Consider the following 18543-nt stretch of genomic DNA (forward strand, 5'->3'; position numbering starts at 1 on the left):
ACAAGTTCATGTATGATCTTGTTTAGAATGACTAGCTGGAGTTTCGTGCGTCTGTCCTCAAGAGTCTCCCATTGAAGTAAGTGCAGCATATCCGTAACGCTGCTGGTATTGCAATAACGGTTGGTGGCGAAACGTGCTGCTCTTCTTTGGACCATTTCAATTTTCTTTACTTGTTCTTTTGTGTGAGGGTTCCAGATTGATGCACAGTATTATAGGTGGGGTAGGACTAGTGTCTTATAAGCATTGACTTTTGTGGCTTGAATACTGTGCTGAAGATTTCTGCGTAGGAAGCCCAGCATGTTGTTAGCTCTCTTGGTTGGTGGTTCGGTCAATATGGGTGTTCCAAGACAGCGTAGAGTGAATGTCCACACCAAGGTATTTTGTTGTTTTGTCCATGGTTAAGGTTGTTCCTTTCAATAGTTATGTGTGTTCTATTGGACGGCGCTTCCGGGTGACTCTTAGTACACTGCATTTCTGTGGGTGGAATTCCATACCCCATGTTTGCTCCCATTCAGATAGGGTTTGTAAGTCGTTCTGCAGGGTGTCACAGTCCTCTTTGGTTCTGATTTTGCGGTAGACAATGCAGTCATCAGCGAACAGCCATGTAGACGACTTCAGTCCGTCTGGTAGGTCGTTGATGAAGAGGAGGAATAGCATCGGCCCAAGACAGTACCCTGGAGCACGCCGCTGACGACCGGAACCTAATCGGAGGTGGCACCCTCCACAATGACCTGCTGCGAACGGTTGGACAAGAATGATGAGATCCATCTGTGGGTGCTTCCTCGGATGCCGTAGTGGCCCAATTTTTGGAGAAGGCGCTGGTGTGGGACCCGGTCGAACGCTTGGCTAAAGTTTACAGCAGAGACTGGTCAAAGATACGGGCCGGTAGTTGCTGGTATCATATCTTGAGCCCTTCTTGAAGATGGCTGTGACGTTGGCTTGGCGCCAATCTTCTGGGACCTGTCACAATCTTTTTTTCTGAGGAAGATGGTTAACTCACGCATACTAAAGTTATGTAAGATATTCTTAAATCAGAGGGAGGGACTAAACGTAGAAATAATTTCACGACTAATCCCATACAACTTATCTAGTCTATTTTCGGAGAGGGTAGTGTCATACAAATTGTTTGCATTGGCTAACACCAGCGTGCACAATCAACGGGGTTTTCTGAGGTTTACACACGGGCTGGACAGAATGTAAACACACCGTTAACAACTGTATTTTTGCAAATTTCTCAAGTTATTGGAAATCATTGGAAAAAATCTTTAGTGCATAAAATACAGTTTTTCCGTTAGTTTGTGTCGATATCATAAGGTATAAGAATAAATCATTGAATACGTCTGAAATCGGTGACAAAATTTAACGTTGCGTGAAGCATTACCGTATTAATGAATGCAGAACACATAGATTTTTTTAGCATCAACACATGCTTATTAAATAAAGTGATTTTGTTGTATTTCCCACTGCCAGCAGCAGCACAGAAAGCTGTTTTTTATGCACTCGTTAATATTCTTAAGAGAAATTGTTTCAAAGAGTTATTCGGAAAAAGCATCTCTTAACGGTTCCCACAGTCACCTGATCCTGCACCCTGAACACACACCTATACATAAGGGGTTGGGCTTTATAAGGAGACATATATGCTGTTCGCACGTAGACAAAATCACAAAATGACGATTTCCAAACATACCCGGTAGTTCACAGATTCCAACACAAAAGGTTTACTTTATTTACAAACAACCAAAAAAAATAAAGAAAACATTTGTATCGTTTTAATTGATCACAATGAGAGTTCGTGTATTTTTAACGTTTATAGCGTTTATTTATGCATAAATATTGCCTAAACGATCTAGTGGTAGCAGTTAAAGGGGCATTTTCATGTTTTGGTAAATTGACAACATTTTAAAAAGTGTTTCAGATTCGCAGCTTTATGTTGTATTTATGATATTTGTAAGGAAACAGTAATACTGAACATTTACCATGCTCTAAAATATCAATTATATGCATCTTTTGACGATTTAAAAACCCGAAAATTATAAAGCGTTGCAACGCGAAAAGATTATATAATTTGGAGAGTTCTGTTGTTGTGGTTCAACTATGTGAAACTACGAAGATTGCTAATATAAATGATAAGAAGATTGCTAATATAAATGATAAAATACATCACTCATTGTATGAGTAAGGATGGACGAGTGGTCTAAGCGATAGACTTTTACTTCAGGAGTCAGTGGTTCGAGCCCAGTTGAGGGTGACTTTATTTCTTTAATTGTATTCTTTTTTTTACTGGCCCTTTTTGCTTTTTATAACCAATGTTTACATTTATCAATATAAAGCATTTAATGACAAACTTCCAAACAAGCCAAAATATGTAAAAGGTCCCTTTAAAATTTGGACTCTTAAAGGACCCTTGTTCGAATCCACGCAATGTCAAGGTATGTACCTGTTTGCAATTGCAATCTTAAATTAAGATATTAGATCGTTTACGTGTTATGTTATGATTTATGTTATTGTAAGTAAATACATTTAAACATGTGAACAATTCCCGTTACTCATAGTTTTGATGCAATATATTTGGCAATCAGTAATAGCATTTAGGTATTAGCTAGCGTCTGTCAAAATATATTTTATATTATATTTTTATTACATTATATTTTTAATTTCCTATTGTTCACCCAGCAATTTTTATTTATTTATTGATAATATATAATAACTTACACAGTAACAGTACATAGATCCTAAGATCTATAAATAAACATGTTTATGGATAGATTGTTGATATAGCACTACAGCAAAACCAGCAGTTGACAGATATATATGCACTCAGAACACTCGATATAATCGCGCTTTCATTGGCCACGTCACGATGCCGCCGTCAATCTGTGTTCATCGATGCTTGCTATCAAATAGCAAAATCATCGGTGTCTTTTGTGTACATTGAATGTTTAAATTACCGGTACACTAAATTCAGCTGCATTGTCCATTATAATAAATGATGTGCTATTTTTTTACATTCACCTTCAAAACTCACAAACGCAATTTTGTCATGGATGTTATTTCAATCACGGTTAAGACCATCTTTTGATAAGTCCGTGCTCGTTTCAACAGTCCGAAATCTATCCCAACATGTCAGAGGGAGCAACGGCCGTTTATTGGTAGACGTTTCTATTACTGAATATTTTCGCCCGCTTTACTTCGAGCGCTTGAGCCCGTCTTACGACAAATTCACAATGGAATTTTGAAGAAATAGAATCCATAAGCACCAACCACATTGAGTAGTGAACTTCAATAACTTTATTATTTCCCTTCGATCAAAAATTGACATGCTTTTTATTTAATTATAAATGCTTATTTGTTGCGAACTAGACATTAAGTCGTTACCTTTAAATTTCGTACAATGATTGGTAACACAGCACCCTGTTGCATCTAGAAATGATAGTTTAATTATTTTTTATAATCAGAACAAAGATTGCACCAATTTTTGTCTGAGGAATTTTATTTGCAGTTCCTTATAACGAGATGATTTTGCAACCAATTTTCGAATACTACACGGCATGCTGTTGGCATTTGTAGCTTATAGCAAACTTTATGACATTCGTCGGAAAAGTTTGGTAGATCAACATGTTCATTTAATTATTGACAGTAGAATTAGGCTTTCGTTTTTGATAAGCTTTTAGCAGATTTGCATGCACGAAATCGGATAGAACCAGTAAGTTTCAGAAAAACAAGTCACATGACGCAAGTTCTAGTATTAATCGACTATTTAATACCGGTGCATGCATTGTGTAAGACTGTGATTCGTTTACATGTATATAATTTAGTTCATCGCAGGTTAATTCACTTTCTTTAATCACAGGCTGTTAATCGGCTTTCAAGTTTTGTTATACGCTAAGGAACCCGTCTGTAGTTGGTGGAAACGGGTAGACTGTAGAACCTTATTAACATTTTAACGGTTCTTCGCTCTTTTACAATTGTTCATGCATTAAATAGTACTTCAATTCACAAAGAATCGCATGCTATACATTGTATAGTTTAATTAACATTTCTGAAAGCCAGAACTATCTTCAATTACACGAATAACAGAAATGGATGAGCAACAAACGGATGATTTAAAAACAGACGAAGAGAAGTCTGTTCAAATTGAGGTAACCGCACCAGATGAGCCGGCGAAAACAGATGACGAAAAACTAGATGACGAGCAAAAGCCTGCTATTGAAGAATCAACTGATATATCAAAGGAAACGGACGAAAGTAAGCTTATAGAAAAGACAGGCGGAGATAAAGAGATTCCTAACGACAAGGAAGGCTCGGCAGACGGCAATAAAGAAGAGACTGCAAAAACGGATGACGACAAAACCGCATCTCAACCAGAAGAAGCTAACGACGCCGATGACGAACAGGAGCCAAATTATACACCAGCATCGTCGTCTCGATCATCGTCTGCATCATCGAAGAAAAGCACGAAAAGCACGAAAGATGACGATAAAAAGGGTAAGTACATGAACTACTCTTTTATTCTAAAAAATTGTATCGCACACATTTAATCAAGACGTTTGTTATTTATCAGTAACGTTAAAGTAACACGCACGTTACCGATGGAAAAAGAACAATCCATATTTTGACATAGATTTAACAAATGCATATAATAATCAAGTATTATGCTAAAATGAACTTTCAAATTGTATCAAGTGAAGTGCATTCGGACTAATCATAGTCAATTACAGATAGTTTTGAGTGCGTTTCGTTACTATAACGACGCTGTATTAACATTCTGCCGAATTTTATGCTATCACGTGATTAGTCAATGTTTAGTTTTGAAAACGGTTAAATAGTTTACCCTACTAACCCAAAAGCCATTATTCGCGTTTGAAGTACATATGTATGCATTTCAATTTGTCTTTTCTATACATAATAACGAATATAAGACTACACACTTTTAAAGTGTATTCACGTGTACTAAGTAAGTCTAGAATTGTTATTCAGTATTCATCAACACGTTTGAGCAATATATAATTTCATTTATAAAGGGGGCAGTCAAACTAATTTTATTTAATTAAAAATTTACTTTGACGAATACGTTATATTAACGTATGTTGTACTATACGTGTGAAGACGTATACAATATAAGTACAGATTGTTTTGTAAAGCCACCCCTTTTAATTAAGGGCCAGCCAATTGTGACTTTTACTGATAAACATCTTCACTCCCGATTCCTATCCAATATGCCGGGCGCTTAGTAGGGCTCGACTGGTCATTGTCGGCTCGGGAACTACTTACATGTACCATGGGTACTCTTGAGTATACTTACATGTACCACAGGTACGGTAAATAAACTTAAACGTACCCGGTCGATATTAGACTGTACCCGAGTTGTATTTCACGCCCCAAATCCGATAACCGTAAAGCGATATTGTTTATTTCAAACAAACTTCTCTTTAAAAAAAACTGCATCAACATTCTTTTGAGTACGAGTTTCGATAATATAGAGGCCATTTAACAGAAAATTGACATAAATGTGAGCATTATTAATATTTAAAAAGCCGACAACGATCGATTTAGCGTTAAAATTCCCGGGTACGTTTTAGTATATATTTACCGTACCCGGGGTACATGTAAGTAGTAGCCAACAATGACCAATCGAGCCTTAGTAGGAAGGAAATCACCTGGGATTCTGTGTATTTAACTGCATGTAGTTGCTGGGTCGGCAACCATCAATGTCCGATGCATCATGTGGGGCATGAACCTTCGACCTCTAGCTACGTAGGCGCACGCCCTAACTATTATGCCACCGAGGCGGTTGTACGTATTTTCTTTGGCAGGAAATAAGTTAGGCTGAGAAAAAAAGACAACCCAAAATGGTCCGCACAAAAATATTGAATTTATTAAGTCTTGCAAGAGGCGCAATGTCATACATGTAGTAAGAATCACTCATTTATTGTAATATAGCGAACCATATATCATGGTCTTATACCACAAAAAGGCTCGTAAATAAATGTGTATACCAGCTGTCAATATACATGGCCAAAGACAGCTATTCAATGCACCGTGTCTCTCAGAGCTAGGCAACTAATATTTCTCATTGATTTGGAACTCGTTCTCATATTCGTACGTTAAAGTGACTGCCCCAGAGATGGGAACGTGAACTACTGATGTCATGTTTTTCTCTGTTATGTCATGTTGAAAATTGAACACATTCGTTCACAAACGCAGTACATGCAATTTTCTACATTCGGACCGTGACGTATAACTCACTAAGAAATTAATTCACAACGCATAATAAAAATACGAGACAGATTTCAGGGGTAGGTAAATACTGATATATTTTGGGTGTGTTGCCATGTTATCTGCAAACATCGCAAGGTACAAAACAATTTAGGCCGTGCTCTGTGAAAAAGGGGTTATATGCATTTGCGTAAAGTGTCGTCCCAGATTAGCCTGTGCAGTCCGCACAGGCTAATCAGGGACAACACTTTTCGCTTTTATGATATTTTTCGTTTCAAGAAAGTCTCTTCTCAGCAAAAAATCAAGTTTAGACAGAAAATGTTGTCCCTGATTAGCCTGTGCGGAGTACACAGGCTAATCTGGGACGGCACTTTACGCACATGCATTTAACCACATTTTCACAGAGCACGGCTTATATATATATTTACAAAGCAAATAAAAGGTTTTGTTGCTATTTGGGAGTTGGTTATTTGAAAGGTAGTCGTGGATTTCTATTTCGCGATAGTGAGATACCAACACAGAAATATACAGTGTATCTATAAAAACATGCAAATTCGGCGTCACATATAGAATAACTAGTACAGAAACCAATCGTTTCGGGCATTGAATTGAACATCAATTTGCGCAATTGCCAACAATGTAATAGGAAACTACAATCTGATCACATTGGCCACGCACAGCAAGCGGCAAATACAAGAGATACAGTGGTGTAACCGCTCACTGGCTTCATAGATTGACCAAAGACCAAATAATTGATTAGCACTTCCGGTCCACCATAACGGTAGATCAAGGCAAAACAAATAGCTGTTACATGTCGCAGAAAGTGTTTTAAGAGCAAACCTATGTGATGTTCTTATATCTAAAACACGTGATAGTTTTCGCTTTTGTCTGAGCCATCAATAATCAATCAAAGTCTTCAGAAATACGATTATTGTGGTATAGAATGACACAAACTATAATTAAATAGAATGCTAGTGTTGAAGAAATTCGAATTAATTTGAAAAAAAAACACTACATATTTGTAAAAATCAATACTTCCCGGCTTATATAATGGCATTCATTGAAGATCGATACACATCTGTGATAAAGAGTGTGCGTTTAAATCTGATCTCTGAAATTTGCAATCTTAATCGTTTGATGTCTTGGTATAATCGCTTTAAGGATGCATTATTGAAATTTTATTCGATTTTTGTACTTATACTCGAAACGTGGCGAGGTGCGAGAAATATTTACGACGTATGGCTAAACTTCTATTGAATGGCAATTACTTTTATTGCTTTTGTAATACAACATTTTGAGGAATGGGTATTTCTCAAGGGACTTTGATTGTTAGAAAAATATTGACACACTGAAGTTTACAGTTTATGGGAACGATAACGGTTGTATTACAAACATTTTCTTGGGGATAAATCAATTCAACGCGAGGTCAATGGATTATTAAGTGTGACAAATTTCTTGATTGGCTAAATTAAGCACAAAATTGAAGTCGTAAATGCAGAAAAGGCCATTTCAGATAATGATATTTAAGTGAACAACACGGATAGAAAATCTATAATGGATCATGTGAGTTTATTTAAGCATTTGTAATTTCTTATTACAGTTAACAAATAAGCTATATAATAAATACATCTGTTTTCTGCCTCTTTTTCTTATTTAGTGGTAAGGACACAAAAACAGTTATAATAATTGAATTTGGCATTAAGACCTCAGTGTTACTTCTAATAAACGGCATTATCAAGTAAGTAATTCATTTTGAAATGATGTCATTGGAATTGTATTGAAAAAAAACACATACAATACATATACGTTTATGTTATTTTTATTGAAAACTATATGTTCATGTAATTAATTTTAAGTCAATAAGATTGATATAATTTTTAATTTGCGATTTTACATTCATACAATAATGACAGAAAGGCTATACAACGTTGAAACATGAACGTTGTATTGTTTATAGGCATACATTATTTCCAGATGCGTCCAATAATACAAAATAATACAGTGTATGTAACTGACACACACCGAGGTACAGTTGTATGAAGACATGACGTCAATACTATGGGTACTGTCATGTATTTGTAAAAATAAAAACAATGCACACTCATATACACATCAAAGCTTTTAAACACAGTTTACAATCGTACTATTGGTTAATACAGTTGGATGTTGCAATCGTTTTGTTGAGCGTTGTTATTTATTTCTCATAGATCGAACACATGTTATGGCTTTAATATCAGTATTCATAGATTGGGGTTTACTATGCTTCTTCGTGTAGAATTTGTGTTATTTGATGTCGATACATATATAACTTAAACAAATCGAAACCGTCCCACGCATTTGTTAAATTTTAAGTTACTGTTTACCTTGATAATTAACTAGCCAATGCCGTTTTTTTTCGCACTGAAGATACGTAACAGGTAGAATTTTAAATCACGTTCACCTTTTGGTAGGATTTTAAAATCGATTGTCAATATTGGTAGAGATTAACGTACATGTCATTATCTGTACGCCGAAAGGCCTGACATACACATCGAGGAATATTTAATTCTCCAGTAGAAAACGCGAATATTAACCCATTTATGCCTAGCGTCTAGAAAAAGGCATTGGCAAACAGCGTAGACCCAGATGAGACGCCGCATGATGCAGGGTCTGCGCTGTTTGCTTAAAGGAATTTCTGTAAGAAATATTCTAAATATAGAAATAAATATACAAGACATCCTTAATTTTGAAAATAAATTGATCCAATTTAGAAAGATGGGAGAGTCTACTAGGCATAAAAGGGGTTAATTGTGAAACACTATTTATGTAAAGACGATTGTTCGACATTACTCGCAGTTCCATGTGCTAATCTAGATCCGGTAATTTTAAATATGCTTCAACATGATGCGAAAAGCATATATTTCTAAAGAAAAGCAAGCATGTGCCATGGTTTTTTCAACATCAAAGTACTTTCAGATAATACCACAATCGTTAACAACTTCAGGCCTCACGATTAGCCAGTGATAAACTTATCAGGATAAATTTACATAGTTAGACTTTTACATAATGTCATAGCAAATGCATTAACCATTTAAGAACAAAAAGCAGATTTACTATCAGGTTTTAGATAAACACGATGCCAAGATTGTCCGACCCAAATCACTTTAAACATGCGTACATCTATTAAATATTATAAGTATAAGTAGTGCATATACAAACAATTATAATTGTTTTATTGTTGTTGTTTTGTTAATGTTGTTGTTTGTTTTTTCACTGGATCGGGGTCTGTGAAATTGAAGTTCGTTTATTTTGCAACAAATATTGGCCTAAAAATATTGAAGTTTTGTGTTTCCTCGGTTGTAAATTAACGAATGACCAAGCAATTATAAAACACCCTCTATATCTACCGATGTTCATATACACTACTTTGTTTATATAAATGTATGTCTTCTTTCATGCATTAAGTAATGTTTCGTCTCAATTTCCAATGTATAAAAACGTTCTATTTTGTCCATAACATTACCATGGGTCTGAAAGTTTGGTTTTCGTATAATCAACGTTAAAACTGACCGTTGAACTCATGCTCGGACACGTTGCTGACCACTGATTCCAGCGGAGATTCACGAGCCTACGGTTTATGGCACTCAAGTACCCGATGCATGTTATCTACTCACAAACAAACTAAAATGTCACACACGTCCAGTATAAGATATAATTGAAAGGGATATTTTGCCTTCAAAAGATCTTGGAAACATTGAAATAGCTTAATGTTGCACATACAATTGAAAGGACTTTACGCTTAATGAATTAAATATTTTCTTAAATGTCAAAGATTCGCAATGTAAAATAATATTGTAAATTAAGGAGCGATTAAATACAACTGGGATGTATAAATGTAGAAATTCGTAAGGGTGACAAGACTACAACTTCAATACATGATACAAATATACATAATGCATATGCAAAGAATGCTAGGAAGGGTTGTATGCAAACACTGATTTAAACGCTGGTGTCCTGTATTTAAGTAAAAAAATGCTACATAATCTAAAGTTTGAATTTTCCGTGTCTGTCTGTCGGAAAAAAATACCATTAATGAGAGTTACTATATTGTCTGATTGAAGTTTGCGATCAACGAAACTAGAAAAACGTGCACTGTACTCTTATATTACGACAGCTGCGTCTATCATTCTAGAAAACTGTTGGTAATTTACGCGATATGTTCTGAACACTCATATGACGACCGTTGCGTCTATCATTCTAGAAAACCGTTGGTAATTTACGCGTTATATGTCCTGAACTCTAATATAACGACCATTGCGTCTATCATTTTTGAAAACCGTTTGTACCTTACGCGATATGTTCTAAACTCTAATATAACTACCGTTCCGTCTATCATTCTAGAAAACCGTTTGTAATTTACGTGATGCGTCCTGAACCTTATATGACGACCGATGCATCTTTATCATTCTAGAAAACCTTTGGTAATTTACGCGAAGTGTCATAGACTCTCATATCACGACCGTTGTGTCCGTTGGTAATTTACGCGACGTGTCTTGGCATTCGTATGTTGACCGCAGTGTCTTTATCATCCCACTAATCAATATATAGATTAAGTCGCTATAAACACCAGATCTTTGGACATGCTTGAAATCGAAAACCGTATTCGAAATTTCAGTTGAAGTGATTGGACCTGCTATAAACGTTACAGCCGCATGACAAAAGTGTTGTAAATGAGGCAAAAGTTTTTATTTTGTTTATTGTATCTCCTTAGTGACACGAGACATCCGACCAGTTGGCGCACTGGTATAATTTATATCGTCAGCAAAAATATTATCGAAGCATTTCAATGTCAATGTGTTTTTAGCATATTTATATCGAGTACGGACGTTTGTTGAGGGTTCATTACAGGATATATATTTGTGGCACATTAAATTTAATATTATCTCAAATCTTATTTATACACATATAGTTTCATGTGTGTTGTTAGGGTTAGTGAAACTACTCATATAATTAAGTATCAATTAATTCACTGATTTATTAAAATGTCTTTGTATTTTTTTTTATTTGCGTTGATAAGATAAATGAAAAATGTATATGATGGTATTTCAGATGATGTAGAAGTACCCAAAACAGACGAGACCACTGAAACACCTGCAATGTCTGAGCCAGCTGAGCAGACGCCAAGTGGCGAAGGAAATGACGTCACAGTTCCAGATGGCGGCCAACCGGAAACCTTAGAAGCAGGCGACAATGCGCCGGGACAGGAAACGGAAAACACAGAGCAGACGTCTCCTCCTACGGAACCGGAAGCACAAGCGGAAGAAACTGCAACTGAAACACAAGCACCGGAAGAGGTGAAAGCAACTGATGTACCCGAAGCTGCTCCAACTGTCGTGGCTGAGGCGCCTGCTCCACAGGAACCAGGTTAGTTTGGTATATATGAGCCACGCTCTCGGAATACGTGGTTTTAATGCATGTGTTTAAAGTGTAAACCCGGACTAGTATGTACAGTCTGCACAGGCTATTCTAGGACGACACTTTCCGTCTTTATGGTATTTGTCTTTTAAATGATGTATCTTCTTAGAGCTTATGAAGTTTTGGCGACCATTTTCCTTACTGATTAGCTTGTTTGGATTGCACAGGCTAATTTAGGACGACACTTTACACAAGCATTTAGGCCCTTTTTCCCAGTGCGCGGCTCATTTTATTTTGTATAATTTCATACAGACCTTTTTTAGAAAACATGGATTGTAGAGTCATGAAATGTAAGACACTTCAATGCGAGAAACACGTTATTACTTATCATTGCAAGTGCAGTAAAAACATTTTGTAAACTAAGGATGTAATGATGTACTCTAATCGATGCTTATATTTAATAACATAATGTCAGAGTGTTATTCAAATAAAATACAACAATGTTGAGTATTGCAACTTACCGATAGTTAGTTGAATAACTATCACATTGACTTGACCCATCAACACAACTATACAGTATATATCTGCGTTTAGTTAATTAAAAAACAAATTACATGTATTTTAAATGAATCGTCATGACGCTTTAAACAAATACAGACGCTTTATTGATCGATATGAGCCCTTATTATGTACGGATAACACTATATTATCAGATACAGTGTTATTCATTGTTTAATTGATATTTGTAAATGATCCACGACTCCAATTGTCTATAAGCTGAACCGGATTTACACTACTAGTTAAAGATTGTTATGTTTTATACCGCCATGTTGGACGTACAATAACATTAGAGCATGGGACTTGTCGAAGAATTGTGTGAGTTGTTTTGTTTTGACTTCTAACGTAACACGCAAGCGTATGGCATGCCAACATAATCGCGCAAAGCAGTGTTTCATATATTTGAATTTGATATACCATATTATGATCATGAAATGTTTGTAATCTAGTGCATTTCATATTTATGCATATATTTTTTAATTCTGGTTTCTTTCGACAAATTAAAATTACATATTTATATCTCAGTTCGTTTTATAACTGAACAATCTAACCACGATACTTTTCGGTAGATTTTTTTTCATTAATAGCCTATTATTGCTTACAGTGACAATTTTCAGACACGCACTGATAATGATTTCCTGCGATATAATAGAATATCTTTCATATACAGAACGTACACAATTTTTGTACTGGAACGTTAGCTTATGCAAAATCCAACAATTTAACATATTCTATATCAATATAAAATAATATACCATTACTTTCAGGAATAGTAACACAAGTGAATAGCAATAATTACATGATATAAAATATATGAGTGCATATAATCCAATATGAAAATAATTGTTACATGTAAGAACTTGTCCGATATGACTAATATAAAGTAACGCGAACTCACATATTGATTAGGAGATTAAAGGGTAGAACCGTTGTACTCGCTCACTTTTTATGATAATTATTAAGGTACACATATTGATTAGGAGATTAAAGGGTAGAACCGTTGTACTCGCTCACTTTTTATGATAATTATTAAGCTACACATATTGATTAGGAGATTAAAGGGTAGAACCGTTGTACTCGCTCACTTTTTATGATAATTATTAAGGTACACATATTGATTAGGAGATTAAAGGGTAGAACCGTTGTACTCGCTCACTTTTTATGATAATTATTAAGGTACACATATTGATTAGGAGATTAAAGGGTAGAACCGTTGTACTCGCTCACTTTTGTAATGATAATTATTACGGTACTACCCATCTTACAACGCGAATAAGCACAATGGTTAGTTGAGAAGCAACTACTGTGGACACAATACACTACGGCATTAATTTAGAGGTAATCGCGTAATCATACGACTTCATATTTATGACGTCATAATAAATTAAAACGTATAACGCTTATGCAAAGGTCGCTTTTATTTTATCGTCCAAACGCATGTTATAAACAGAAACAAAATGTTTATTTGATGTGTAAGATCATATTAACATGCCATGATAGGTCATATAAACACTCGCAAAAATAAACATGATATTGCAATTCATGAAATGATAGTACGATCTTCTCCATATTACGTCAAATTAAATGTTTTACAATATTCCCTAGTAGTAGACGGATTGTTAATATAATGGTAACGAAATCTATAAACATTCAAAGACAACGCCTTTAATTTCATTAAGTACTCAATGATGTTTCTTGCACACAGGGTCCGCGCTGAACAAGGAGGAGTATGAACGTCAGATCAAGGAGAATGAGGCGCTGCAGGCCAAACTGGCCTCCGCGCTTAGCAACCAGGAGGCCGAGAGGGATGCTTACAGGGTACGTGGTGCCGCCTTTTGCGCACGTGGCGCGTGCGTTTAGTACACGTGGCGCACGTGTTGTGTATACTTGGTCCATGCTTTTTGTATACGTGACACATGCTTAATGTATACGCGGCGTGGCGCATGCGTTTTGTATACATTGCACATGCATTTTGTACACGTGCCACAAGCGTTTTGTATACGTAGCGCATGAGTTTTTTTTTTATAAATGGCTTATGAAAACAGTTTAACCTTTACAAAAATATGACCGGTTAACTAATCGTTTCAGAAGGATAACCGACTAAACAGTTGCATCCTTTAATTTACTCATCGGTATTGCAACAGTAGTGGGTACCGGTGTCAAACCCTAGACCGTTTATCCTGAGTGCACCTATGAAGTTTGTACGTTGTACAGTCATTTTTTTATTATGTGTATCTGTATTCTCGTGTATGCTTTAACCAGCACGATTCATTCTTAAATATCTTCATGGGTTGTACATTATTGATATATAATTGTCTGTAATTTTTAACATTACATTTATGACGATAGACAAATGGTTCAGTAGAATTACTGTAGAAGAGTTATGTTGTTAATATTGAAGAATCAACAAGAAGCATGTCGGTTGTTTAATTTTGTTTAGATCTGCGCGGGTTTTGAACTTAGATTTGATTATGAAAGTTTGGCACACGAAATTCCTGAGTAGATGTTCATCACTTCAGTACAACAACTCACACGGGCATGTATATCTTGCAATAACTACCGAGTGGTCACATGTTTGATCCACACCGTGGAAGCGTGTTTTAGGTTTCCCCTAAAGACACCAAGAACGGGTTCTACCAAGGAAATCGAGCTCAAATGAATAAGTTCAGACTTAATTATATCTTGCAGAAGCTGACGGAGGAGAACGGCCGGCTACAGAAGCACTACGAAGACATGAAGGAGAAGTACGACGACATGGAGGGCAGCTACACTCTCCTCAACGCCGAGATCGAGTCCTACAAGCACGTGAACTTCGATCAAAAAGACAAAATTGGGCGCCTGGAGAGCGAGGTGCAGAGGTTGAAGGATACTCAAGGCGGCGACGAGAACATCAAGGCGCTGCAGGAGAAGTTGATCCGGCTTTCAGACGACCAGGAGCAGAAGGACCGCACAATACACGAGCTCCAGGGCGAGCTGGATGCGACCAAGGAGCGTCTAAAAGATGCGGAGGCGAGAGCGGCGCGTAGCGAGCAAACCGTCGTCCCGAAATCGAAAACGTGCGTTATTATGTAATGATAGTTAATTTATATATTTATTTCATTTATTTGCTTAATCAATCGAATGTATGCCTATTTTATGAGTGTTAATTAAAGGGACCTTTTCACAAATGTTGGCATGTATTGAAGTTTGTCATTAAATGCTTTATATTGATAAATGTAAACATTGGACCTAAAAAGCTCCAATAAAAAAAAGAAGAATAAAATTAAAGAAAGAAAAATAGAAGCCCTAAACTGGGCTCGAACCACTGACCCCTGGAGGAAAAGTCTACCCCTTAGACCACTCGGCCATCCGCGCTCATACAATGAGTGATGACTGATGTATTTTATATTTTATATAAGCAATTCTCGTAGTGTCACAAAACAACAGAACTCTCGAAATTATTCAATCGTTTCGCATTTGACGCTTAATAATTTTCAGGTTTTTAAATCGTCAAAAGATGCATATAATGGATATTTTAGAGCATGGTAAATGTTCAGTATTTCTGTTTCCTTATGCATATCATGCATACAACGAAAATTTTCGTTCTGAAACATTTTTTTATATAATTTTGTTAATTTACCAAAACGTTAAAAGGTCCCTTTATTTGTAGAAAACGAGCATTTTACTGTGATCGATGGTGTTGAATTTGCTTACATGGCCTTTGAATCTCAGATTTAATAGGGATTTTATGTAATGTTTACTGAATAGTTATACTATAATAATATATCGTTCTATGTAATTGTGGTATGAAGTATACCTATGTCAATTGAATCAGTTTCCGTCCATATGTATGTAGAGTCCCGCTAACGATAATACGGTACAAGCATGTTTTTATGAGTATGAGCATGTTAAAATAAACGGTGCATTTACACATGGTATTGTATTTTCTTTTTTATTATATTTATTTTTCTAGTGCTTCAAGCGAAGTGCAATCAATTGCATATAGTGTTCAATACTACCTCTCCTTTAATAGCTGTTGAGCTGCATCATACATTATTTTCTCCAAACACACATTCAAATGTTACCCACGTCATGTGAAAATGGATCGTTTGCAATTTCCGGCAATCGCTTCGCTGTCCACCATAAAGTCTCGCAAATTGTGTGGTCTCATTAGCGGACAGGTTAGCTCCCGAACATACTGCGAAATCGCTATGCCGTCCTCTATAATTTAGTATAAATTCACGCAAAGTTTCGTGGTCTCATTAGCGGACAGGTTAGCTCCTGAACATACCCGGTACTGCGAAATCGCTACGCTGTCCGCTATAAATTCACGCAAAGTTTTTTGGTCTCATTAGCGGACAGGGTGGATCCCGAACATACTGTGAAATACCTATGTTGTCCTCTATAAATTCACGCAAAGTTTCTTGGTCTAATTAGCGGTCATATTGGTTCCTCAACATACTGCGCTGACGCGCAGGCAGATCTGGAGCATATGACACACGGCAGATCTGAAGCTACGCTGGACGCATATGGCATATAACACACGGCAGATCTGGAGCTACGCTGGACGCATGTGGCATATGGCCCAAGGCCGATCTGGAGCTACGCTGGACGCATGTGAATATGGCCCAAGGAAGATCTGAAGCCACGCTGGACGCATGTAATATATGGCCCAAGGCAGATCTGGAGCTACGCGGAACGCATATAGCATATGATCCAAGGAAGATCTGGAGCTACGCTGTACGCATGTGGCAAATGGCCCAAGGCAGATCTTGAGCTACGCTGAACGCATGTGACATATGGCCCAAGGCAGATCTAGAGCTACACTTGGCGCATGTGACATATGGCCCAAGGCAGATCTGAAGCTACGCTTGACGCATATGGCATATGGCCCAAGGCAGATCTGGAGCTACGCTGGACGCATGTGGCATATGGCCCAAGGCAGATCTGAAACAACGCTGGACGCATGTGGCATATGATCCTATGAAGATCTGGAGCTACGCTGGACGCATATGGCATATGGTCCAAGGCAGATCTGGAGCTACGCTGAACGCATGTGGCATATGGCCCAAGACAGATCTGGAGCTACGCTGGACGCATGTGGCATATGACACACGGCAGAGATAGAGCTACGCTGGACGCATGCGACATATGTCCCAAGGCAGATCTGAAGCTACGCTGGACGCATGTGGCATATGGCCCAAGGCAGATCTGAAGCTACGCTGAACGCATGTGGCATATGGCCCAAGGCAGATCTGAAGCTACGCTGAACGCATGTGGCATATGGCCCAAGGCAGATCTAGAGCTACGCTTGACGCATATGGCATATCACCCAAGAAAGATCTGAAGCTACGCTGAACGCATGTGGCATATGGCAAAGGCATATTTAGAGCTACGCTGGACGCATATGGCATATGGCCCAAGGCAGATCTGAAGCTACGCTGAACGCATGTGGCATATGGCCCAAGGCAGATCTGAAGCTACGCTGAACGCATGTGGCATATGGCCCAAGGCAGATCTGAAGCTACGCTGAACGCATGTGGCATATGGCCAAAGGCAGATCTGAAGCTACGATTGACGCATGTGGCATATGACCCAAGGCAGATCTAGAGCTACACTTGGCGCATGTGGCATATGGCCCAAGGCAGATCTGAAGCTACGATTGACGCATGTGGCATATGACCCAAGGCAGATCTGGAACTACGCTGGACGCAAGTGACATATGGCCAAGGCAGATCTGGAGCTACGCTGGACGCATGTGGCATATGGCCCAAGGCAGATCTGAAGCCACGCTGGACGCATGTGGCATATGGCCCAAGGCAGATATTGAGCTACGCTGAACGCATGTGGCATATGGCCCAAGGCAGATCTGGAGCTACACTTGGCGCATGTGGCATATGATCTTATGAAGATCTGGAGCTACGCTGGACGCATGTGACATATGACCCAAGGCAGATCTGGAGCTACACTGGACGCATGTGGCATATGACCCAAGGCAGATCTTGAGTAACGCTGGACGCATGTGACACAAGGCCCAAGGCAGATCTGGAGCTACGCTGGACGCATATGGCATATGATCCAAGGAAGGTCTGAAGCTACGCTGGACGCATGAGACATATGGCCCAAGGCTGATCTGGAGCTACGCTGGACGCATATGGCATATGATCCAAGGAAGATCTGAAGCTACGCTGGACGCATGTGGCAAGTGGTCCAAGGCACATTTGGAGCAACGCTGGACGCATGTGGCATATGACCCAAGGCAGATCTTGAGTAACGCTGGACGCATATGGCATATGAGCCAAGGCAGATCTGAAGCTACGCTGGACGCATGTGGCATATGACTCCAGGCAGATCTGGAGTAACGCTGGTCGCATATGGCATATGACCCAAGGCAGA

At 37.9% G+C, this 18543-nt stretch overlaps 2 protein-coding genes across 4 annotated transcripts in view; both read left to right on the top strand.

The window, feature by feature from the left end:
* Nucleotides 1-18543, top strand: part of LOC127832683 (nicotinamide phosphoribosyltransferase-like) — a 128398-nt gene that overhangs the window by 76011 nt on the left and 33844 nt on the right. The gene's annotated exons all lie outside the window — the stretch shown is intronic.
* On the top strand, nt 7311-16083 carry LOC127832690 (uncharacterized). Of its 2 annotated transcripts, none has more exons than XM_052358325.1 (4): nt 7311-7779; nt 11305-11619; nt 13874-13986; nt 14857-16083. In XM_052358325.1, exons 2-4 carry the CDS (start codon nt 11352-11354, stop codon nt 15238-15240), a joined length of 765 nt encoding a protein of 254 aa, XP_052214285.1. In that variant the 5' UTR covers nt 7311-7779; nt 11305-11351; the 3' UTR covers nt 15241-16083. The 2 variants fall into 2 exon arrangements, with proteins under 2 accessions (XP_052214285.1, XP_052214286.1); XM_052358326.1 differs by lacking the exon at nt 7311-7779 and adding an exon at nt 7835-7954.

This window comes from Dreissena polymorpha, chromosome 5 (genome assembly GCF_020536995.1).
Source record: "Dreissena polymorpha isolate Duluth1 chromosome 5, UMN_Dpol_1.0, whole genome shotgun sequence".
Taxonomy (NCBI): Eukaryota; Metazoa; Mollusca; class Bivalvia; order Myida; family Dreissenidae; genus Dreissena; species Dreissena polymorpha.